This window comes from Meles meles, chromosome 9 (assembly GCF_922984935.1).
Source record: "Meles meles chromosome 9, mMelMel3.1 paternal haplotype, whole genome shotgun sequence".
NCBI classification, from domain to species: Eukaryota; Metazoa; Chordata; class Mammalia; order Carnivora; family Mustelidae; genus Meles; species Meles meles.
The window spans coordinates 38,881,699-38,907,452 of NC_060074.1; the positions used below are offsets into that span (position 1 = coordinate 38,881,699).

The 25,754-nt window shown below is 43.2% G+C and overlaps 1 protein-coding gene across 1 annotated transcript in view; it reads left to right on the plus strand.

The window, feature by feature from the left end:
- Nucleotides 1–24,840, plus strand: part of FBXO36 (F-box protein 36) — an 88,840-nt gene extending 64,000 nt beyond the window's left edge. Inside the window, exons 3-4 of the mRNA XM_046018019.1 lie at nucleotides 10,526–10,698; nucleotides 22,478–24,840. Coding sequence (XP_045873975.1) covers nucleotides 10,526–10,698; nucleotides 22,478–22,666 — 362 coding nt within the window. The 3' untranslated portion in view covers nucleotides 22,667–24,840. The remainder of the gene's footprint in view (nucleotides 1–10,525; nucleotides 10,699–22,477) is intronic.
- Nucleotides 24,841–25,754: the final 914 nt, after the last annotated feature.

The following is a 25,754-nucleotide window of genomic DNA, read 5'->3' on the forward strand; positions in this document are numbered from 1 at the left end:
TCTCTGCTGAAACTGCCTAATTAGAGAGTGTTTCCCTGACTACCACATAAAACAACAACCCCCCTTCCTTAACCTGGAAGACCGGATCTCCCATAACACTTTTTTTTTTTTAAAGATTTTATTTCTTCATTTGACAGAGTAGGCAGAGAGGCAAGCAGAGAGGAAAGGAAGCAGGCTCCCTGCTGAGCTGAGAGCCCGACGTGGGGCTTGATCCCAGGACCCTGAGATCATGACCTGAGCCAAAGGCAGAGGCTTTTACCCACTGAGCCACCCAGGTGCCCCTCCCATAACACTTTTCACCACATGATATAATCTATGTTATTTGTTCATTTATTGTCTGTCTCCATCACTAGAATGTAAATTCCACTATGGTAAAGACTTTGTTTTACTTACCAGTGGATCTTTGGCACCCACCTAGAGCAATACATAGCTCTGTAAATAGTTGCTGTATGAATTATTTGAGAGAACTCTTAGGGACTGGGACAAGGTAAATTCTAAAACAGATCCTTCTTAATTATAAATCTGGTCCTAACAGAGTTCAGTTTTCTGATCAATGGTTTCTTCCAGAGGGTGAAAAAAGCCCTTACACCAAGTCTGGTCACACTACCAGACTGATACTTTTTTAAGACGGTTTTTCAAGCCCAGGGACCACATCTTATTAATCATTCCTTTTTCAAGATCAGGTACCTGGTAGGCAGTTAGTATATGTTTGTTAAAATGAATGAAAATACATTTTCTGATGAAGGAATATTGTTTAAAATAACAAAATTACTGTGCTCAAACTTTATTTTCATGGCTTTAAATTCATATAAGAACACAAGGAGTAAATTCTAGAACTTACTAGTATATTTATGCTTACGGTAGTTATAAGCAGCTCTGGAGGAACACATCACATAAATCTGCCTGAGTGTGCTCGGCCGCCATGAGAGTACTACAGACTGGATGACTGAAACACCGGGAATAGACCTTCTCCTAGTTCTGGAGGCTAGTTCAGGCTCAAGGTGCTGGCAAGGTTAGTTTCTTCTGAGGCCTCTCTCCTTGGCTTGCAGATGGCCACCTCACTGTGTCTTCACAGAGCCTGTCCTCTGTGTGTGTGTGCCCACTTCTGGTGTCTCTCCACGTGTCCACATTTCCTCCTCTTTGAAGAACAACAGTCAGAATGGATTAGAGCCCACCCATATGACCCATTTAGCCTCACCTTTCAAGGTCCTTTCTCCCGGGGTGGGGGTGGGGGCTGGATGGCTGGGTTGGTAGAGCATATTGACTCTTGATCTCAGGGTCATGAGTTCAAGCCCCACATTGGCCACAGTGCCTACCTTCAAAAATAAATAAAGGTCCTTTCTCCTAGTGCAGTCACACTCCGGAGGTCCTGGAGTTTACGATTTCAGTGCACAGACTTGGGGGTGGTCAGGAGGACATAGTTTAGCCCATAGCAAAATACATACTTTTCAGGTAGGGGAATTCCTGTAATCTTGTAAACAGGGTGTATCATTACTAAATTAGTAATAATTGTAGTGGTTTCCTATTGCTCCTGTAACAAACCACCACCAGTGTAGTGGCTTAAATAATAATGATTTATTGTCTTATATTTCTGGAGATCAGAAGTCTCATCCAGCTACACTCAAGGTGTGAGTAGGACTGCCTTCCTTCTGGAGGCTCTAGGGGAGAATCTGTTTCCTTGCCCCTTCCAGCTTCTAGAGGCGCCTGCATCCCTTGGCTTCTGGCTTCTTCCTCCGTCCTCCAAGGCCGTGATGATTGCCTGTCCAGCCCTTCTTGCTTTCACACTGCTTCCGTGGTCACATCTCTGACTCTTCTCTGACTCCACCCTTCTTGCCAGCACCCCTAGATTTGCATTTTTTTAAAAGATTTTATTTTTTTATTTGACAGGGAGAGAGAGAGACAGTGAGAGAGGGAACACAAGCAGGGGGAGAGGGAGAGGGAGAAGCAGGCTCCCCGCTGAGCAGGGAGCCTGACAAAGGGCTCCATCCCAGGACCCTGGGATCATGACCTGAGCCGAAGGCAGATGCTTAATGACTAAGTCACCCAGGTGCCCCTAGATTTGCATTTTTTAAGAGACAAAATTCATATATTTATTTAAAAAGCCATTCATACTTATGTACACAGAAAACTATTAGCAGGCAGTCGAGTGTTGCCTAATAAAGATTATTTCTATTCAAATCTTGGCTTCAAACACACTACATGTGTGACCTTGGGCAAATGATTAGTCTGTTTTTTTTTTTTTTTAAAGTAATCTCTATACCCAGTGGGGCTGAACTCACAACCGTGAGATCAAGAGCAGCATGCTCCAGCATGGGAGCCAGCCAGACACCCCTAATTTAGTCTCTTTGGGTATCAGTTTCCTCGACTGTTGATAATGGGAATAATAACAGCATTAGCTCATAGGGTCCTTATGAGGAGTAATTGAATGAAGGCTAAGAATTTGCCTAACACCTACAACCAGCTATTATAGTTTTTAAAATTTTTAAAGTGAAAACTTCTCTCTTCCTCCAAGCTCTACTCCCCAGAGATAACCACTATAAATAGTTTCTTTTGCATTTGAATTCTTTCTGTTTGGGATTGTGCGTATTTGTTTACAAAAATACAATCTTGAATTCTTTAATTTTTATACTTGCAATTATTGTGAACTTTTTTTTCTGTTAGCATGCATAAAGAAATACCTCGTCCATTTCCAAGGCTGTGTGCTGTTTCTTGGTAGAAATAGACAGTTCTCCATTGATGGGCATTTTCAGAAGCCTTTGGGCACACTCTGGGGCATATTTATCTTTGCACACTTAGGTGAGAATATTAGTAACATAGATTCCTCATCATGGAATTACTGGGACCAAAAAAATATACATTATAAATTTTGGTAAAGTATTTTATTTTGAGTATTTTATTTTGTTACTGAATCTGTAGCCCAAGGCTCACTTGACCAGCAATGGTATTTCTGTTAGCTAGCTTGAGTAGGCCTGCCATGGGATGGATGCCATGATCTCTAATTTGTTTGACCTTTATAATTATGCTAGGTTGTTTTTTTTTTTAAGATTATTTTTTATTTATTTGTCAGAGAGAGAGAGAGAGAGCACTAGCAGGGGGAGAGGCAGGCAGAGGGAGAAGCAGGCTCCCCGCTGAGCAAGGAGCCTGATGCGGGACTTGATCCCAGGACCTTGGGATCATGACCTGAGCCAAAGGCAGACACCTAACTGACTGAGTCACCCAGGGGCCCCTAATTATGCTAGTTTTGAAAGAATTTTAAAGTGGGCAACTTATATTATTTCAGCATTTATTCATAAAATGAGACTTCATTAATATTTTGATGTCACCCTACTTTAATTTTGAGTAATCCAAAATTTGCATAAAATGCCAATTACTTCACTGTCCTCACAGACGGGGCTCCGAAAAACTGCTGTATTAATTATACTCTATCCGACAGGATATGGCTTTCTTGCACCTTTGCCATCACTAATTGGGTATTACTATTCTTTTTCATCTTTTCCAGTCAGATGGTGAAAATAGTGTCATATTTAATTAGCATTTCCCTGATAACTAGTAAGGTGAGCATCCTGTCATGTTTAATTACCATTTATATCCTTTCTGTAATTTGCCTGTTTGTATTCTTTGTCCACTTGTCTATGAAGTTTAATTTTTTTTTTTCCTCTGAGACCTTTAAAAATCTGAAGAAACATCTATGGATTTTTTTCCCCTGAGTTAAAGAAGTAGGAATTGCCAGAAAATTAGCTATTGGAAATATTGTTAAAATTGAGTTTAAAGCAAAAATGTGCCAGTTGAAAGTGCTGACTCATGAGTTGAGGTTGAATCCAACCTAAAAATAAGTTGTTTTCCTAACTTAAGTCCACTCTAAAGTTGATTGCTTTGATCTTTGAATGAGTTATAAGTGGTGGTTAAGTATTTAGGCCAATCCACAAAAATCCCTGTGATAAAACCAAATGGCTTCAACAACCATATCTTCTGAACTGACTGACAAAGGTTTTTTTTATTTCTGCTACTGCTTGTAAAAGGAAGCGTGGGTGATATAGTTCAGATGCAAAGAACTGAAATTTTCTTGGACATTTAGATAATTTATGAAAAAAACAGGACTGCATGTTTGAAATAGGGAACAATAACAGAAAATTGATAATACTATCAATACTAATAATCCTGGAGTATTGGCTTGAGTTCTAGATCCTGGGGATGTTGGTACAACAGAAATAAGAGAGTGGGAAACTATTGGCTTTACCTTATTCCCAATCTGTCAGTCCCATGCCATGGACCCATGATCCATTTCCTCTGGGTCCTTTCTTCACTTAGCCCATAATTTAGCCTTTGACCTGGAACTTTGTTTTCTCGGGGCTACCCACCACCTCTTAGCCTAGTCCCCTCCTTCTTTTTGTCCTCTCAAATCAGCTACTCCTTGACTTCAGCCTGGATTTCTCGTTTCTGCCCATGTTGGATGGGGGCCTGTGGGTGAAGGTAGAGTGGGAGAGTGTTGGAGGCAGAAGCACTTAGAGCAAGTGTGGGAGCCTGGCACTGGGCTACAGAGCAGGGAAGGCAGATCTCAGCAACACTCTTCTTGTATTTTATCACTTTTTTTTATTAACTAATATCTGAGATTAAAAAAAAATGAACCCACACACATAGTAATACAAAAATTAAATCAGTTTAAAGAGGTTTTAGAATAGAAGTAAGTCTCTCTCTGGCCCCATGTTCCCAGTTTCTGTGACAACCGTCATTAACAGTTTCTTATATATCCTTCCAGAAATGGTAAAATACGTTAACACAAAAAGAAGAATCTTCTACATTGTATCCTATACCTTGCTCTTTAAAAGCAAGTGCTGAAGTTAGTTATATTCTTTTTTTATTCCTAATAGGACTGAGTTATGCTTTTGTCCTTTTCTTCTTATTTATTCTTGGAAGTTTATCACTTTATTAATCTTTCAAAAAAATCAACCCTTCTGTTTCTCTGATCACCTCCACTGTTTCTTTTCTATTTTATTAATCTTTGCTGTTATCTTTATATTTTCTTCTGATTGAGGGTGGTAACCTTTTCTTTTTAATTTGGATGCATAGCTCATTAATATTTGATCTTTGTCTTTCTACAGCAATGTCCACTGAATAACGCTTTTATTTATTTATTTATTTTTAAAAAGATTTATTTACTTATTTATTTGACAGAGAGAGAGATCACAAGTAGGCAGAGAGGCAGGCAGAGAGAGAGGAGGAAGCAGGCTACCCGCGGAGCAGAGAGCCTGATGTGGGGCTTGATCCCAGAACCCCGAGATCATGACCTGAGCCCGAAGGCAGCGGCTTAATCCACTGAGCCACCCAGGCACCCCTGAATAACGCTTTTAAATAGTGTTACTCAAATATTCTATAACTTCACTTCGTGTGATGTATCAAGTATCGATAGGAGGGTTATAAAAGCTCCCACTGTAGTGGAGGGTTATCATTTTTTCTTCATAATTCTATCAGTGTTTGCTCTGTATTTTGTTTGGGGTATACTAGTTTATTTACTTATTTTTAAATAGTTATTTATTTATTTTAGAGAAAGAGAGTGTGCACAGGAAGGGGCAGAGTGAGGGGGGAAACTTCAGCACACTCCTGGATGCTCTGCTGCTCCTAGAGACTGATGTGGGGCTTGATCTTGCGACCCTGAGATCATGACCTGAGCCAGAACAAAGAGTCAGAGGCTTAGCCAACTGCGCCATCCAGGGGCCACAGGGGTATACCAGTTTAGAAGTATTAAATCATCCTGGTGAATTACACCTTGGTGGTTCCTCCTTATCTCCAATGGGGAATTTTACTGGAACATATGTTTTGTCTGGTAATACAACGGTATCAGCTTCTTTTGGTTTAAATTGGTCTGTTTCCCATTCTATTACTTTTGCTTCTCCATATTGTTATTTTTGAGTATGTCTCTTATAAATAGTATAACCAGAATTATGTGTGTGTGTGTGTGTGTGTGTGTGTGTGTATGTATGCAAGTGTTATTTATCTGAGAGTTTTTAAACTGGCACGATTATGATGTCTAGGGGACAGAGACCATCGTAGAGTGACGCTTAGTGTGACAACCACATCGTAAGAACATGGAACCGAAAGATAAAAGAACCCGGGGATATTAATGACATAATGGAGCTCCTGCACCAGCCCCTACTGCCCATCTCTACACACTAACTGAGGAAAAAATAACCCCCTACTTGTTAAGTCACCTTAAAATGAGTTTTCTGTTTCATTCTGCTGTGAGCTAATCTCCAGCTGATTATAGAGCCATTATTTTGGAAGTTATCCTGATATATTTTTTCCTTCCTTTCTCTTTCTCTTCTTTCCTCTCTCTATCCCTCCCTCCCTTCCTTCCTTTGTGCTGGTATTTCTATCTGCCTCTGGAATATCAAGAACCTTAGAATATTTACATTCTAAGCCTTTACCTTAAATTACAATTATGGAATGGCGTTTTGATTTGCCTTGTTTGACAACTCTGACAGTTTGTTATTTCAAATATGTTTAATACAGATTTGCCCATGTTTACTGCCTTTCTGTCTTCATCATTGCTTCTGAAATTCTTTTCCTTCCTTTTATGTGAGTTTCTTTTCTTTTATTTCTTTTTTTAAAAAGATTTTATTTATTTATTTGTCAGAGAGAGGGAGAGAGAGCACAAGCAGGGGGAGAGGCAAAGAGAAAGAGAGAAGCAGGCTTCCTGCCGAGTGGGGAGCCCGATGAGGGACTCAATCCTCGGATCCTAGAATCATGACCTGAGCCAAAGGCAGACGCTTAACTGACTGAGCCACCCAGGCATTCCCTATGTAAATTTCTTTCTTCTTGTGGTGTATCTTTAGTTGTTCAAAATCTCATCACATAGATCAAGTCCATAGGTGGATGGGCACCTCAGGTACAAGGCCTTAAGTGCAGTTCCCCAGGAATAGCTCCTTTAGATATGAAGGCTGTGAATTAGACAAGTTTTCTGTCCCTCTCCATGTGACATGTAATGGTGGGACAGGCATGAGACAACTTAATTAACATAATTAATTAACATACAGTGTATTACTAGTTTTAGAGGTAGAGTTCAGTGAGGTTATCAGTTCTTGATGAGAACTCAAGAGCTCTGCTAATTCTTCATGGCTCTTGGTTTTACCTCCTGGACCCTTGGATCCATCCTGAGTCATCCTCCTTGTTCACAAAAGGTAACCCATCATTGTAGGTTTAGTTTTCTCAGCCTACTTCCTGCCTGTAGGAGTTTGAGTGTCTGGGGTCTTTTTCCTTTTGCACTGCCTCTGACCCTTTCAGTTCAAGTCAGCAAGCAGTGTTTCTACCCATAGAATTCTCTTTAAAATGTCATAGTTGTCTATGACTTTTTTTGGGTTCACTCCATTAAGCAAAACCACACCTACACACCTTTTTGAGACAAGCTCTTCTCTACCTTGGTTTCTGCTCTTGACTCCCGAGTGGCAATACCCTTCAGCTTCTTGGAAGCACTAAAATTTGACTGAATGGTTCTTAATGAAGCATTTTTCAGCCATGCACTCAGCTTGATCTTCATACCAGGTTTTCCTGAGCTTGTTCGGGATTTGATCTTTGCCTTGGAACCATTTCTTAATTTTAGCATTGTTTGCCATCTGAGGAGGCAGAGAAAATTCAAAACCAGCAGATCCTGGCAGCTTTTTAAGAAACCTTCTTTAGCTTCTCTCTTTGCTTTCACATTTTACTTTAAGCAGTAAGAAGTCAGATAGCATGTTCAACACCTCACTTGGAATTCTACGTAGCTGAATCACCTCCCCTTAAGTCTATTTCTTACTTCACATATCTCAGTAGGCAATAATGTTTCTGCCACTACATCACAAGGGTCTCCCATCTTCCAGTTTTCAATCATATTTTCTTCATTTTCCTTTAAGCCCTTGCCTGTAAAGCCTCCTCAGAGTCTACCAAGCTTCTACTAACCAGCCATTTATTTATTTATTATACTATTTGTTGAAATCTCTTTAGCCTTGCACTTAACACCCTCCTCAAACTCATTCAAATTTTCCATACGCTTTCCAATTTCAAAGATACTCCCACATTCATTATGGCACCACAACACTTGGAAGTACCCAAATCCTTATTGTCTCCTGTTGTGTAACAAACTGCCCAGAAACTTAATGGCTTAAAACGATAATAAATGTTTACTAATTCAAACGGTTTCTGTGGGTCCGGAATTTGGGAGCAGCTTCGCTCAGTCTTTGGGTCTTGTATGGTGTTGCGTGGAGCCTCAGTCATCTGGAGGCTCTGATTCCATGATGACTCACATACGTGGCTGACGAAAAAGTGGCAGTTGTAGCCAGGAAGGAAGTTTCAATTTCTTTGCCCGTGGAACTCTCCAGAGGGCTGCTGAGCATTGTTAGCATATGGCGTTGACTTCTCCCAGGGAGAGTGATCCAAGAGGCAGCAGCAAGGCAGAATCCCCACTGTCTTTTATGACAAAGACTTGGAATTTCATTTAGACAATATCCTAGTGGTTACATAGATCAGCTCTAACTCAGTGTGGGATGGAAACACAGAAAAATAAATCCAGGAGAAGAGATTCTGTGGAGCCATCTTGGAGGTTGGTGGACACACAGTCCAACAAGAAAGCAGTGATTTTACTTTTCAAAATGGATTTTGTTTTAACTTTTTTGTTTCTTATTTCAAAAGAAATAAATGTTGGCCACATAAAAAATACAAATAAACAAAAAATATTTTTCTAGATACCCCAACGCCCATACATTTTGAAACTGTCACATTACATCCCTAGGTGCATACATCCTTTTATAATTTTTACATTTTAAGGACTTTACTGGTAGAGACTTCATAAAATACATCTGAAGATGCATTGAACATGTTTTCCTGGCATTTAAAAATGAACAAACATCTCCAGTTATATTAAGGGATGTTTTATACTAAGGGCTTTTTTCTCCCTCCATTAACTAAGTATTGCCTTTTCTTCTTTTCTGCTGGTGGGCTGGGAGTTCTCCACGATACCTATCCTTTAGAGCTGAATTTTTGACAGGGTTATTTTTCCCTCTGGAAAGCCCTTGGACTTCAGAAGTGCTTTGAATGGGAAGCACTTGGAATTCAGAAGCCACTAAAACCCTTAATGCCTTTGGAATGCTGGACTAACCAGTTTTGGAGAGAAATCTTATATACCTGGCTCTTCTGAGTTGCACAATTAGAGCTTTGACATAAACATGGCCCTCACCCCACATCCATCCTGAAATCAGAGACCCATCAACCAGCTAAATCACGGTTCTGCTGACTTCTGCAACAGAGCCCAGGGTTCCTGACAGCGCCATTCTACTTGCTCCGGAGGAAATGCTCCAGGCTGAGGAAGGAAGGTGGTTCCCAAATCTTGGGTATTTAGTCCATGTAGAATAGAGAGCTCTCTTTTCTAAGAACAGGTCTCTAGAAAGGCTAGTTTTATTGATATTTTTAGAGTCAGAAGGGAAAAAAGGAGCTTCAAGAAACCAAGAAAGTTCCCAGCTTTGGGATCACTGGAATCCACATGCTTCCTCCATCATCACCCTGTCTTCCTAGTGGGCTTCCCTTCCTTCCTTCCTTCCTTCGTCCCTCTCTCCCTCCCTCCCTCTCTTCTTTCTTACCCTCCCCCCTTCTTTCCTTCCTTCCTGGATCTAAAAAAATTACACTGGTTATACAGGTTTATTGTAGAAAGATGAGAAAATACAGATGAACAAAAGGAAGAAAATGAAAATCACCACCCAGATTTAACCACTATTAAAATTTGAATATGTATCCTTCCAAACATGTTTTCCCATTTATTAACTATTTCTTGTTTTTGTTTTTTTTTTAAGGGAACTGAGTTTAAAAAAAAAACAAACTAACTTTCTTGCATTGAACATACTTAACATAGACCATTATAATTGGTTGATTCTTTGGAACTGTTTTCCAATTTGGAAACAACTGAAAAGTATAGAAAATATTAGGCAAAAGTTAACTCAGTTTTCATGAACTATCCACTTATTTTCCTCTTTGCTTCTATTTTTTTTTCCATGATGTAAAGGTAGGGATGAAAGAAGGTAAAGAGGGAAGAAGAAAGTTTGGTGAAGAAACAATGTATATCAATAAGAGAACAAAAATCTGCTAAAATGAAGAGATATTCATATGTTTCAGACCAATTTGGGGATAAGGAGGGTCATTGAAAACCCACATGGACCAGCGTCTTTGCCCATTCGGGGGTGACAGTGAGGATGGAGCTGGACTAGTTAAGTCAGTTGCCTGGACTGGAATTTGGTGTTGATGAAGTTAAGGGGATGTGGTTCATCACTGGGTTAAAACAGTGAGTGTCCCTCAAAGGTTCCAATCTCATGGCAGGGACAGTGCTTGAAAACAAATGTCTCACAAATGCGTGTCACCAAAGCTTGGTGAAGGTGGGAATAACTCGGCATAATCCAACATTACTCCCTGGGGAAGAATGCCTTATAGCACAATTTACTGATAAAGATCATAGTTTTTACCTGTCAACACATGGTAACTTTGTTGGTTTGTTGGTTTCTTTGAATTACAGTCCAAATTGCCTTAATATTTGGTGCAAGAATATTAGACTATGTCTTCAATTTATGTGAAGGTAAATTTGACTTCCTTGAACGACTCTCAGACAATTTGCTCCTGAATATCATTTCTTATCTGGATCTTGAAGATATTGCCAGGCTTTCTCAAACATCACGCAGATTTGCGCAGGTAACAGATAATTATTTTGTGTCTATGCGGGTTTTTCCTTGTGCTTCCTCAAAGTTTATCTCCCTCCCTTCCTCTCTCCCTTCCTCCCTCCCTCCCTTCCTTCCTTCTTTCCTTCCTCATAGTTTATTGTTTGCATTCATTTCAGCAAACATCTGTTGAATACTTACTTGATCATGAGCACTGTTTTATGCACAGAGGTAGCAGACATGAAAAGACATTATTCCCGCCCTCAAGAAACTTACAGTCTAATAGGAGAGGCCCTAACAGATACAGATTATTACAGTATAATGTGAGCAGTTCAACAAAGGATGTGTGTATGAGGTACAAAGAGAGCAAAGTGATTTCCTCTGTCAGGCTTCACAGAAGGAGTTATTTTTTCTGGGTTTTCAAGGTAAAATAAGAGCTCACGAGGTGGTCTGGAAGACTAGGGGCATTTCAGGTCGAGGGGCATTCCAAGTCCAGGCAAGAGTTCAGGCAGAGGCATGGCCACATGAAAGAAGGCATTGAGTAGTGAGTCTTCTATCTGTCTCCGTTTCTTCCATTAACAGCCCTTCGCAGAATTATCTATTCACAATGTTGATGGTTTTGGGGAAATCGTTCATCATAGTGCCCTGTCCTCCTCCATGCCCAAGGCTGACGAAATAGACTCTCTCACACTATTTTGAATCCTTAGCAGAATGATGAGATCGGAAGATGCACTTGGTTCGGATTTCACGCAACGTCAGGGCCTTGAGGCAACCATTGTTGGTTCCTCTCCCTGTATCCTGGAAGGTGCCTTCGTTCCTGCCCCTTTAGTTATTCCTAAATGCACATATCGTCCTTCCATTAAATCCTTTTTTGCTTAAATTAATTAGAGTTGGACTTTGTTTGAAACAGAAGAAACCTAACTTGGTATTTAGTTGTAATATACTGGGGCAATGTCCATTTATAAAAGAACATGCAACATTTCCCAAGATGAATTAAATCATAATCTTTTTTTAAAAAGACATTTATTCATGGGGTGCCTGGGTGGCACAGTCAGTTAAGCATCTGACTCTTGGTTTTAGCTCAGGTTATGATCTCAGGGTCATGATATTGAATCCTGCATAGGGCTTCGCCCTCAGTGAAAGTCTGCTTGCCTTCCTCTTTCTCACTCTCCTGCTCCTGGCATATGCATCAGATCCATCTCTCTCTAAAAATAAATAAGTATTGGGGCTGCTGGGTGGTTTAGTTGGTTAAGCGTCTGCCTTTGGCGCAGGTCATGATCCCAGGGTCCTGGGATGGAGTCCCACATTGGGCTCCCTGCTCGGCTGGAAGCCTGCTTCTCCCTCTTCAACTGTCTCTGCTTGTGTTCCCTCTCTCTCTGTCAAATAAGTAAATAAAACCTTAAAAAAAAAGTAAAAAATAAAATAAAATGCTTAAAAAAATCTTTAGGACTGTATTCACCCAGGGGTGCCTGGGTGGCTCAGTGGTTTAAGCCGCTGCCTTCGGCTCAGGTCATGATCTCAGGGTCCTGGGATCGAGTCCCGCATCGGGCTCTCTGCTCTGCAGGGAGCCTGCTTCCCTCTCACTCTCTCTGCCTGCCTCTCTGCCTACTTGTGATCTCTCTCTCTGTCAAATAAATAAATAAAATCTTAAAAAAAAAAGACTGTATTCACCCATTTTTATTTTATTTATATTTATTTATTTATTTTTAGGTAGGCTCCACACCCAATGTGGGGCTTGAATTCAGGACCCTGAGATCAAGAGTCACATGCTCTACCGACTGAGCCAGCCAGGTGCCCCTAATTCATAATCTTATTACCTAAAAGGTCAACACTTTTTTTCATAATCATGCCATCATATTTCTTGATATATATATACATTTTAAATAATATAACCTATATTATTTCATGTATCCTCTTTGAGGGTAAAAGCTTATATTTTTACTTGGTTTTCCCCCTAGAAATGGAGAGCCAGAAGGGAGTATTATAATTAATCGCTATATATTTTTTCCATTAAAATATGTATTAAAGATTTGCTGCTGATAAGAAGCTGATTATTTCTACTTTCTATGAAAAAGAATTTTAAATACATGAATATACTAGTCAGGATCTACTGAAAACTTCTGCTAGGGCCCACACTTGTTCCCAAAATGAAATGGAAGGATTTGTCAGAGAGTGGCAGCAACCGCGGTGTCTTGTGCAATTTATTCCCGACGCTGAGCAACTGTCTTCTCCCCAGGTGTTGCTCCCTTCCGCTCTCGATGGCTCCCTCTTAGCGTCCTGCCATTATTTCAGTGCTGTCTTGGAAATATCCTCCGTAATTTACCTGCTGTTCTAAAGGAAGCCTTTTCTGGGTTGCTGATTTCAGCTCTCGGTATCCTTGCAGAGCAGAATTTTTTGAAGATGGAGAATGGTTCAGGGCTGCTGCTGCCTTTTTCTCTCCATGTAATAGTTACTGCTCATTTCTGTCTTCAGTCTATATTTTATCTGCATACCGTTGACTTAGTTTTCACCTATATTTGTCAATTACTTTGTTTTGTCTTGCCATTTGCTACCTTGAAAAAAAAATTCCATTTCAAATGAAATGAAAAGAAAAAAATTTCCATTTCAAATTTCTGCAGGCAAATTTATTAGCAAATTATTTGTGTCCAAGTCTAACCCTTTCCTCTGACCTTTGGGTGGGAGGGAGGTGTTCCTCTCCTCTGAGAGGCCAGTGCTGCCTGCCACCTGGCTCCAAGGTCCGAGCCAAGGGAATTTAGTCTGCCACTTATCTCCTTTCTCTTCTGGGTTTTTGTTATTTTTAAAAAGCTTTTTTTTTTTTTTTTTTCAAGAAGGCTCCATACCCAGTGCAGAGCCCAGTGCGAGGCTTGAACTGAGATCAAGACCTGAGCTGAGATTAAGAGTCAGAGCCACCTAGGCGGCCCTAAAAACCTTTTTGTTTACAAATAGTTTTATTTTGGGGGCACCTGGGTGGCTCAGTGGGTTAAACCTCTGCCTTCGGCTCAGGTCATGATCTCAGGGTCCTGGGATCGAGCCCCACATCAGGCTCTCTGCTCAGCGGGGAGCCTGCTTCCTCCTCTCTCTCTGCCTGCCTCTCTGCTTACTCGTGATCTCTCTCTGTCAAATAAATAAATAAAATCTTAAAAAAAAAAAAGTTTTATTTTTTTAAAGAGATTTTATTTATTAATTTGAGAGAAAGAGAGAGAGAACAAGCACGAGGGCAGGGGAGGGGGAATGGCAGAGGGAGAGGAGAAGCAAATTCCTCACTGAGCAGGGAGCCCAAGACAGGGCTGGATCCCAGGACCCTGGGATCATGACCTGAGCCAAAGGCAGATGCGTAATGACTGAGCCACCCAGGTGCCCCTACAAATAATTTTAGATTTGTAAGTGTTGCAAAGATAATACACACAGTTTGCATATACCCTCACAGCTTTCCCTAACACTGACATCTTATATAACCAGGGATATTTATCAAAACTCAGCAATTAATACTGATAAAAGACTATTAACTATAAGCCACAGACTTTATTCATATTTCATCAGTTTTTCCACTAATGTCTTTTTGCTGTTTCAGGAACCAGTCTGGCATACTATATTGCATTTAGTTCCTATTTTTATTTTTTTAATTTATTTTTTTATTTTTAAAAAGCTTTTATTTATTTATTTGACAGACAGAGATCACAAGTAGGCAGAGAGGCAGGCAGAGAAGTGGGGAAGCAGGCCCCCTTAGTTCCTATTTTTAAATCTTTCTTTCATTTGTTTTTTCCTCTCGGAAATTTTTTCAAATCAGCCTCATCCTTAAGAACGCAAAAACTCTAGACTCGATTTGCAGCCAATCTCTTTCCTTTTCTCCTTGGGAAAACAAAGCAGAACAAAACAAAACAAGTTTACAGGGTAGTTCACCCTCAGGAAACTAGCATCATCAGTGGGAGTGGAATTTTATAATCCACGATGAAATGAAAACAGTAAGTAAATGAGATATGAAAGGTTTGTTATCAAACCAAGTTTATTCCATTTAAATGATCATCATCATCATCTTTTTTTTTTTTTAATAGTAGGCTCCATGTCCAGTGTGGGGCTTGAACTCACGACCCTGTGATTGAGGGTTTCATGCTTTACCGAGTGAGCTAGTCTAAATGACCATCCTTTACTGGAGGTTAGGCCTTCCTATTTTAGGAAGAGTTAAAATGCTCCTTCTTCTTCTTCCCCCCCTTTTTTTTTAAGATTTTATTTATTTGAGAGGGAGAGAGCACAAGCCAGGGGAGAGGCTGAGGGAAAGGGAGAAGCAGACCCCCTGCTGAACAGGGAGCCCAATGTAGGACTCAGTTTGGACTTGAGGATCATGACCTGACTGGAAGGCAGATGCTTAACTGACTAAGCCTCCCAGGTGCCCCCGAATGCCCTTTCTTTTATGAAATAATGGCCTTAAAACACAATCATTTTAACAAATTATCCTCACTTGGAAAAACATTTTTTTTAAGATTTTATTTATTTATTTATTTGACAGATTGAGAGATCACAAGTAGGCAGAGAAGCAGGCAGAGAGAGAGGGGGAAGAAGGCTCCCTGCTGAGCAGAGAGCCCGATGCAGGGCTCGATCCCAGGACCCTGAGATCATGACCTGAGCTGAAGGCAGAGGCTTAACCCACTGAGCCACTCCATCACTTGGAAAAATTTAAAAAAGTTAGCAACCTTATTTTGGTTCTTAATTTTTGTTTTGTTTGATTTCCAAAAGTTTCACTGGTCTTATGACATCCTAAATTCCCTACAGCCACTAGTCTCCTCTCAACCTCCTCATCTTCTTTCCCTCCTCCTCTGTCCATGCCTCAGAAATATGAGTAAATGTCCCTGGCCTTGTTCACAGCAACCCCTTTGTTGTCACACCTAAAGGGCCTGTTTAGGCCTTCCACTCCCTGACCCATCTTTGTTTCCAGGTTTCTCTGCTGGCTTTTCTCCTGGCCATCTCTCATGTGCTGGGCAGGCTCTTTTGGCATTTGCTTATACTGTTCCGTTCCCTAGGAATCTCCTGCTTCCGACCCACCTCTAACTCCCTCCCTCTGCTCTTGTTCTCATTCCATGTTGACCCAACTGTGGAGCCTCCATGGATGAATTCCTGAAAGCCTGGGTGCTGGGTGGTTGTATTTCTCGGGGTGAACAACAAAGAGACATCCTCTGGGAGCTTTGCTAAGATGAGCACACACTTGAAAGGTGAATCTCGTGTCATGGGATACGAGAAAGGCAGCCGAGGGCCAGCTCTGTGATTGCCCCAAAGTCCTGCCAGGTAATCTGCCAGGAGGGAACCTGCCTTGGCCCAGGAAGCACCAGGCCTTGATCCTATCCCTCTCCAGCAAACTACAGCAGAGTAGACCCAAAAGAACCTCAGCAGCTAGATGAAAGGGTAAGGCCCAGACATGGCAGGATGATGACAGTGATTGGCATATAAACATACTCATCTTGGTCGTGACTCAGGGACAGCTGCAGACTCCCTATGACTGTGGTTCCCATGTCTGGCCAAGTAGGCGAAGCACCTGGGGAGCAGGTGAAAATAGAGATGGGAGGCCCACACCCTGGTCAGTGGGCGGGTCTGAGTCGGAGCCAGCATCTGTGTGTTTGCTTGTATTTACAGCAACCCAATTCTGAATCCTGTCCAAGAATTTGATATTAAAATGGTACTGATAAAAGGTCTCATGAGACTGTAAAAGGCTGGAAGTTTGGGGGTGGGGGTGTTGGGGGTGTTTTCCTAGCTTTGCTGTGTACAGGTATGGGGAGGTGTTTAAATCGGACGAAGAGAGAGAGCTGGGTTCTGTTCCCCGGTCAGCCACTCCCCACCAGGAGCCTTGGACAGCACTCTTATTCTTTTTTTTTTAAGATTATTTATTTGAGGGAGAGAGAACACAGAGGAAGAGGGAGAGGGAGAAACAGATTCCCTGCTCAGCAGGGAGCCCGATGCCGGGCTCGATCCCAGGACCCTGAGGTCATGACCTGAGCCTAAGGCAGATGCCCACCCTACTGAGCCACCCAGGTGCCCCCACCCTTATTCTTACAGACCCTTAATTTCCCCATTTGTAAAAGGAGAGGTCTTAACTAGATAAGCCCTCCCATCCCCTTCAACTTTTAGATAGCATCATGTGTGTTAGGTTCATGCACCACCGCCAGGGGGAGCTAAATCCACGATTAGCTGTGCCTTGGCTCACAGTCCCAGGAACCACAGCCAGGACACATACCTCTATTTCTCCGCCTGGCATCTACCAAGCAAAGAACCCCAGGGTTTGGGCATCTTAAATGGGGGTATTATGTAGACCAATTTATAATATAAAACAAACTGTAAGTATTTCTAATATAAAATATGAGTCACAAATGAAGTTACACCGGTGAAAGTTTTAGCTCCCTTTTGAGAATTCTTTTCTTTCCCTCCAAATCTCACAGTTCTTTTCAATAATTCTTCATTATATGAGGCACACTGATATCCTGAGATGAATCGTGCTGGTAAAGGGGTAGTCATCTACCTTGGTGTTAAGAGTTCAAATCTTTTAAAGGAGGATCGGAAGATCCATTAATTTTAAAATATTAAGACATTTTCTAAGAGTTTCCCTTTGTTGTTTATATTTAGAATATGTTGTGATCTGAGTGAGAAATTAGATCTTGAAGGACTGTTGAAGATGGGCTAAGATAACAATGATTTGACTGATATCAGAATGCTTGGGGGGCTGTCAATATCAGAAGATTCAGTATTGCTGTGTCCCGGTAACCTTTATGTGAATGTGTAATACTTTTTGCTTTGATATTTATGCAGAAAGGATCTTAAGTTCTTACGCCTTCTTTTACTATCATTTCTATTTGTAATTCCTTCTTTTCCTATATTAGAGTACTTTTAGAGTAGCATAAAAATATAGAGAAGTATAAAAGTAAAAAGTCCTGGCTGATTTCTGCTTAAAACGGAATGTAATGGTGTCCTGAAATAGACATGACACTGATGTGTCTCCCCCTCCCTAGAAGGAAGTTAGGATGCAGGAGAGCAAGGCAGGACAGAGCCAAGGCCAGGCCCTGGGTGGTGCTAGTGAGAATGCTTGGCTGCCTGGGGCTGGGGGTGGGGAGGGGAGTGGGTGTCAGCCTACAGGCCAGGTGAGCTGAAATGGTGGCCCATAATAGGAGGACAGAAATCAGGGGCACCCACGGTTCCCCTTCAGATGGCTGTTGAATGCTGGCGTGGTTTCCAATCCTGGTACTCAGGGCGGGGTGCGTCTTGTGAGGGACAGGTAGAAATGGCGGCGTTAACAGGCAGAGCAGGGCTGTATCCAGGGCCGGGAGCTGACATCAGCTCTGCTGTGTGTGTGTGTGTGTGCGCGCGCGCACGTGTGTGTGTGTGTGTGTGTGTGTGTGTGTGTGTGTGTGTGTGTGTGTGTGTTGGGGGAGGGTGCTGCCTGGTAATCATTCAGGCCTTCCTCCCAGAGATAAGGGAGGCAGCTGGGCTTCCCCATGACCCAATGTTTGGGCATCAACCCTCTGATGTGGTGCTATTCATACTAGTCTGAGCCCACAGGTTAGGGGGTGAAGGCTACTGCTTTCCTCACCTCTCGCTAGCCAGAGCCGGTTGCTTAGGGGACCATTTGGGACTGGAGATGCTGCCATCTTTTGCTGTACAAACTGGCTGTCCAGAACAGAGATGCACACACATCAAGACCCATCTACCTGCAGGCAGGATCGTAATAGTGTGCTGTCTTGAACACAAGGCCCTGCTTTCCCATCTTCAGCATTAGAAACAAGAGGCCTTCATTCTTTCACTTCTCTTTTTCCGTGTTTCTTGGGACCATATATTTTTTTTAATTTTTATTTATTTTTTCAACGTAACAGTATTTATTGTTTTTGAACCACACCCAGTGCTCCATGCAATACGTGCCCTCCCTATTACCACCACCTGGTTCCCCCAACCTCCCACCCCCCGCCCCTTCAAAACCCTCAGGTTGTTTTTCAGAGTCCATAGTCTCTCATGGTTCACCTCCCCTTCCAATTTCCGTCAACTTCCTTCTCCTCTCCATCTCCCAATGTCCTCCATGTCATTTGTTATGCTCCACAAATAAGTGAAACCATATGATATTTGACTCTCTCTGCTTGACTTACTTCACTCAGCACAATCACCTCCAGTCCCGTCCATGTTGCTACAAAAGTTGGGTATTCATCCTTTCTGGTGGAGGCATAATACTCCATCGTGTATATGGACCACATCTTCCTTATCCATTCATCCGTTGAAGGGCATCTTGGTTCTTTCCATAGTTTGGCGACCGTGGGACCATATTTTTTCAACGTGTGTCTGGCATTAAGAACCGACTCAGAACCAAACACGACATTATACATAAAATACCTCTTTTGTCCTAGAAACTGAGTTTCTTTCTCTCCTTTACCCTCCAAGATGTCTATGTTACACCCTCTTCTCTCTCCTGAAGTCCCCTGATTCCTCACTCTTCGTTGATATTGTGGCCTCTTATTTCATGGAGGAATTGGAAGGAGTCACCAGAGAACTGCCCTGCTGTCCCTTCCCCCATCCCTCTGCCCATCAGCTCTGTAAACCTCCTGCCCCAGGTAAGAAGTTCTCCTCCTTATTACCCAAGGTCATATTTCCACCTGTGCGTTTCAGCTCCTCTGCTCAGCTCCTTTGCGCATGCAGCTGTCTCTGTCACTAGTTCTACCCCCACTACTGGGCCATTTCCATCAGCACAGAAAAAAAAAACAAAACGCCTTGACCTGATTCCCCATTCTGCTCTTCAAGCAAAATTCCCTCAAAAGAGTGACCGTAATTGCTATAGCCACTTTGTCTCCTCCTGTCCCTTCCTGGACTCACTCTATCCAGACATTCAGTCCCCACTCTGCCATGGGAACCTCTTGTCAAGGTTACCATTTGCCCATGATAATTACAAAAACACCAGTCAGTTGTAAATTCCTGTCTTTTCAGCAGCCTTGAAACACTGGATTGCTGTCCGGGTTTTCTTCCTTATTCTCAGACTCCCTTGCTGGAAACTGTTTTATTTTCTGACTGCTCTCATGTTGGAATGTCCTAGAGCTCCTCCCGGGGCATTTTCTCTCTCTATAGTCACACCTATGTGATAGCATCTAATCCCAGGGCTTTATTTATTTTTTTTTTAAGATTTATTTATTTGACAGAGAGAGAGATCAAAAGTAGGGGGAGAGGCAGGCAGAGAGAGAGAGGGGGAAGCAGGCTCCCTGCTGAGCAGAGAGCCCAATTCGGGGCTTGATCCCAGGACCCTGAGATCATGACCTGAGCTGAAGGCAGAGGCTTAACCCACTGAGCCACCCAAGCATCCCCGAGGGCTTTAAATAGTATTTACACACTGATAGTTTTCAAATGTGTGTTTCCAGGCCAGGTTGCCTCCTTGAACTTCTGACTTTTTAAATTTTAATTTAATTAAGTTTATTTGATAGAGAGAGAGACAGCAAGAGAGAGAACATAAGCAGGGGGAGTGGGAGAGGGAGAAGCAGGCTTCCCACCTGTGCTACCACCTGAGCAGGGAGCCTGACGCAGGACTTGATCCCAGGACCCTGAGATCATGACCTGAGCCAAAGGCAGATGCTTAACCCTTGTGTTACCCAGGCGCCCCTGAACTCCTTACTGTTGAGTCTAACTGCATGCTCAGCACTTCCACCTAGGAGGAGTGTAGACATCACTCTTGATATCAAAACCAGACCTCTTGATATCTCCTCCCGCCCCCCGCCCCCCACCACATACCTACTGACCAATTCTGCTTCTCCCACCGTCTTATCTTCTCAGTCACTGGCAACACCATCCACCCAGCAGCTCAAGCCAAACAACTCATCGTTAATTCTTCTCTTTGTTCTCACCTCTCATCTAATTCATTCACAAGTCGATGAGCTCCACCTTCAAAACAGAGCTGCAGTCCCGCCCTCTCTCACCTCCTCCCTTGCCACCACCCTGTCACACGCCATCCTCCTGTCTTCCTGGACTTTCCAGTGGACTTGCTTTCCCCGGATGGGCAGGACAGTACACCTTCTTCATTTGGCATCTGGATCCCGTTAGTTCTCTGGCCAGGGTCTTAGACCACAGAGCTGTTGATCCTGGCGCTGTCCTATGGGCTGCTCAACGTTGATGATGTCATCCCGATAAGCAGGAGGTAGCCGGTACCACAGATGCTCTGGCAACATATGCGTATGCCAAGGGGGTGGGGATGAGCCGTGCAAAAACGGAGAGGCCTGCCATCTCAGTAAGTTAAACCCAAGATCCCGTGCCTTACTTAGAATTCCTTGCTACCATAAGAAAGCAGCCACAGCTCCTTGTGGACGTTTTTTAAGTTTTCAAGGTACGTATGCAATTAGAGTGTGCTTTTCCACCTAGCTCTAAAGCCGCCAGTCGTTAAGTGGGGCCCAGCTGCTGGTCTGGATCCTGTTGTAAGCAGCCGTGTGCCCCGTGCTTCTTGTGAGCCTGCAGAGTCAATGATGCTTCAAGGGTCTGCAGCCTCCATGGCGGGGGCCTGTCTGGGTCCTTGCTGAGACCTGTGGGCACGCCTCCAGAGGGAAAGGACAGCTTGTACTCAAGGGCCTTAGAGTCAAGACCAGAATTTGTTTTTAGGAAAGTTTCTGTTTTTGAAAAACAGCTCTTGGATTTCTCCTGGTTAAAGGCTACTGTTCTGGCTAGACGGTCAACGTCTTGAAGAGAACCAAATTTGGAGATTTGTGGTGATTCCTAGGGAAGGGGTGTTTGGATGGACTTCTCAGGATAAGCCAGAGGATAAAGATATCTGTGTCCCATGGGACTGCTCAGCAAAAGGCACTAATGCAGAGAAGGTTTTTAGTAATTCGGTGGGTCAAATGCTCTCGTCTGTGAAAGGCAGTGCGTTTCCCAGGCACCCTCCTGTTTGCTGGGTTCATGAACAAAATGGCAAGGATGGGGCATGTGTGTGGCCTCAACAGTAGCTTCCTCCTCTCAAGATAAGTCTGGCTATTGCCTCAGGAGAGGCTAACAGTGAGCCCCCAGGAAAGGCTGTACTCCACTGGGGCCCAGTCAGTCACTTGGGGGCAGGTGAATAACACCCAGACTTCATCATGGAAGAAGCAGCAGTTTGTCCTTCCTGGATCTTGGCCCCATTCTAAATACGGATCTGCCTTCCTTGCCTGCCATGGTTCTTCAGCAACATTGTGTGTAAGTTGACTGAATGCTGTAAGGTGGTATCTTAATGTGGTTTTAATTTGAATCTCCCTGATGGCTAGTGATGATGAACATTTTTTCATGTGTCTGATAGCCATTTGTATGTCTTCATTGGAGAAGTGTCTGTTCATATCTTCTGCCCATTTTTTGATATGATTATCTGTTTTGTGTGTGTTGAGTTTGAGGAGTTCTTTATAGATCCTGGATATCAACCTTTTGTCTATACTGTCACTTGCAAATATCTTCTCCCATTCCGTGGGTTGCCTCTTTGTTTTGTTGACTGTTTCCTTTGCTGTGCAGAAGCTTTTGATCTTGATGAAGTCCCAAAAGTTCATTTTCGCTTTTGTTTCCTTTGCCTTTGGAGACATATCTTGACAGACACCTATTTTTATTCTTAAATGAGATCATGACTTGGTTTATTCCATGAATCAAATATCGCTTCGTCCTTCAGGCATTCATGCACTAGCCTTTCCTCCAAGAGGAGAGGAAGGAGGTGGGAACCGTGTCTGGTGCATCCTCGTGCCCACGTCACATCTCCTCCAGTATCTTGCAGACGACAGGAATCAGATAGTGATCCTGTGAGTAAGTGAGTTGTCCTTATTCCGTGTCTGACATAACCCACCTCTGGCTCTTCCCGCCCACAGCTGTGCACGTCCGACAAACTGTGGGAGAAGATAGTGGAGTCCGCCTGCGACACCATCACACCGGACATGCGCGCCCTGGCCGAGGAGGTGGGCTGGAGACAGATGTTCTTCACCAGCAAGCTGCAGCTCCAGCGACAGCTTCGCAAGAGGAAACATAGACAAGGAAGCCAGAGAGACAGTCAATTTTAGGGACACATTTTCTTACCTGCGGTGGGGGTGGGGCTTGAGGCCTGGTGGTAGTTCCCTTTTGTATCCAAATCTCTTCCGTTTCCTTCGACTAAGAACTCAGATTTGAACTTGCTGCTTCAAGGAGCCATCGGGAAAGCCTCCTGGGTTTGCACACACAGGCCACCCAACCCGACAAGGCAGGGCCTTGCCTGAACTATGTCCAAATCGTGGCCCCCACAAAGGGCTGCAGGACAGGAAGCCGAGACACCCGTAAGAAAAGAGGCTTCTGCTGTACAGAAACAAACAATAAATGATTATTCGCAGGTTTTTACTACATATCTGTTTTTCTGTAGGCATTTGGAAGGATTTCTGTGCTCCTGACTTTTTGCCTGATAGAGGAGGCTCGGTGTCCCCATGGGCAACCAGGAGGGGCAGGGGCCACAGGAGTCCTGGGGGCGTGGCTGCCTTCCCAGCTCTCTTCTCCTCCATTTGAACTCAGGGCCCTGTCATGTGGCCCCTGGATGCCAGGCTTCTTCCCTGCTTGTGGACAGCCTGGGATCTGGTCCTCCCCCTAGGAATGTGAACAGCTACCCCTTCTACCCTGGGGATTTTTAAGATCACAAGCTGTGGGTAACTGAGTGAAAACCCAAGTGCCCTTTGTGATCTGTTAACCTGGAAGAGGGGGTAAAAATAGTACCATTTGAAAGGAGGAAACTCTACATTCCCAAGATGGGTAATTTGCAAATTGTTTTCTTCCAGTGATTTCAAGAGGATGAAGAATTCCCCCACCCCCGACACCACTCCCATCACACTCAAAGCAGCGAATTATCTGATGACTCCTCTTATGCTACAGAAAAACGTAGCTGTCAACCTCCCATCACTTTATGAACGGTTCCCTTTTCTTCTGTCCTGCAACCTGCACTTCAGTGCCTGGAAGAAATAGTACATGACCCCCTGCCTTCCGAGCAGGGGCGTTTCCTGTGATGCCCTGAGCGTCCGCAGGAGCTGATCTCCCCACGCAAGTCCTCCTGAACGGCTCGGGGCCATGACTTTAGTGCTGGGTTCTTTTTTTCTTTTTTGCTGACCCTGTGTTCAGACCCAACCAGGTTTTAACCCCCCATCCCTTAAAACTCACCCCCTTAAAACTCACTCATAGATTTCCAGCGACATCTGTTAAAGTGAGCACAGTCTGCTTCCTGGCAGCTGAGGTGCCTGTCAGCATTGTTCTGGATTTAGTCCAAGCGCAGAGCAAGGTTTAACAGGTGAGAGAGCCCGGCTGCCTTCGCCACCCAGGAGGGCCTCTGCCAGGGTAATGCAGGGGAGAGGCTGGCAGGCCGGGAGCATGCGCTGCTGCACAGGTCCTTGTTTCTCCCCGAAGTCCCTGACTTCACTCAGGGCGGGAACATCGCTTGACACCACGTGTGTGCCGCGACCGTGTGTACGCGCAGTTGGTGCGCAACACGACTGCATAAATAAGCCCCAGCTCCTTCGCAACATCGATGTAAATGTCAGCGGCTGAAGCATTTCGTATGTCGTGTTTAATCAACTGAGACTGAAAGCTTATGGGCAGGCAGGGCGTTCTAGAGTCAGCATGAATCAGCATGAATCACAAACAAGGCCATTAGAAAACGCTTACTATCTACGGAAAATATAACACAAAAATAGATGCTGAGGGCAAATAACAATGACAAATGAGTTACTGATGCGTTGACTATTGCTGATAACAGTTAAAATAACACAGGTTATTAGATTATTCCCGTGATTATTAGCCCTAATAATTTGGGTGCCTTATTACCCAATTACATTTTTTGGTCAAAACAAACAAAAAACCCAACTAACCAACCAATACCACCAACCTAAAATCCTGCGGGGGACTGGTACCCTCAGCCATTGAAACACTTTGCCCCTCTTCCCACTCATTTTCCATGTTAGATCCCACATGGCAATCCCATCAGCTGGAAATAGATAGCTATGGTGGTGTCTCTCTGCCCCCATGGACAGCCTTCATGTAGATGAATTACTCTGCTCTGTGCCTGACATACCATTTCATGGCAAAATGACACAGCACTTTATAACCTTGTCCTCTCCTATCTTTTAAGTCAGAAGTGTTTCTACTTTGCTCTCATTTCCCATTGTAATAATAAAAGCAAAATGCTGATATCTTCTGATGATTTATATGTTGAGTGTTATAAGACCAACTACATAACAGCAAGCGTGAAAATTTATAAACAAAAAATAAATATATATCAAGTTCTGTTATTGTTTTTTTTTTTTTTTTTTTTTTTTTCTGAAGAAGTTAGCATAGCAGGTACCTTCAACCCCAGTTACAGGGAATCCAAAATGTTGTGCACTGAGTCAACTCAAGGGTTTTTTTTAAAGATTTTATTTATTTATTTGACAGAGATCACAAGTAGGCAGAGGCAGGCAAAGAGAGAGAGAGAGAAGGAAGCAGGCTCCCTGCTGAGCAGAAAACCTGATGCGGGGCTCGATCCCAGGACCCTAAGACCTGAGCTGAAGACAGAGACTTAACCCACTGAGCCACCCAGGCACCCCTTGACTCAAGAGTTTAGACTGAGATTATGAATTTTTAAGAAGATTTTATTTATTTATTTGAGAGAGAGAGAGAGAAAGCAGGGGGAGGAGAAGATGGAGAGGGACAAGCAGACTCCGTGCTAAGTGTGGAGCCCAATGTGGGGCTTGGTTCCACGACCATGAGATCATGACCTGATCCATAGTCAAGAGTTAGTCGTTGACCGGACTAAGCCACCCAGGCGCCCCACACTGAGATTTTGACTGGAGTGAAGGATGGGAAGCGGGATAGGGACAACTCACTAACTGCCACTTATCATTGTTTTCCCAGCTGCTTCTGTCCAAAACAGTCACCAGCCCTCATTAATTACCCCAGACTGACTCCCAAAATGCCAAGACTAATACAGAACAACCTTACTAAAAACATAAACATTTGCATGGCATAGTCTTTTGCTCTGAGCTTTGATGGGATGACATTTATCTCAGTTTGTGTTAAGATAATATACTGTGGGAGAATATCCAAGTTTTTCAACTCTGAACAGTTGGTTTCAAATGACAATGAGTGTCTTCAATTAGATGT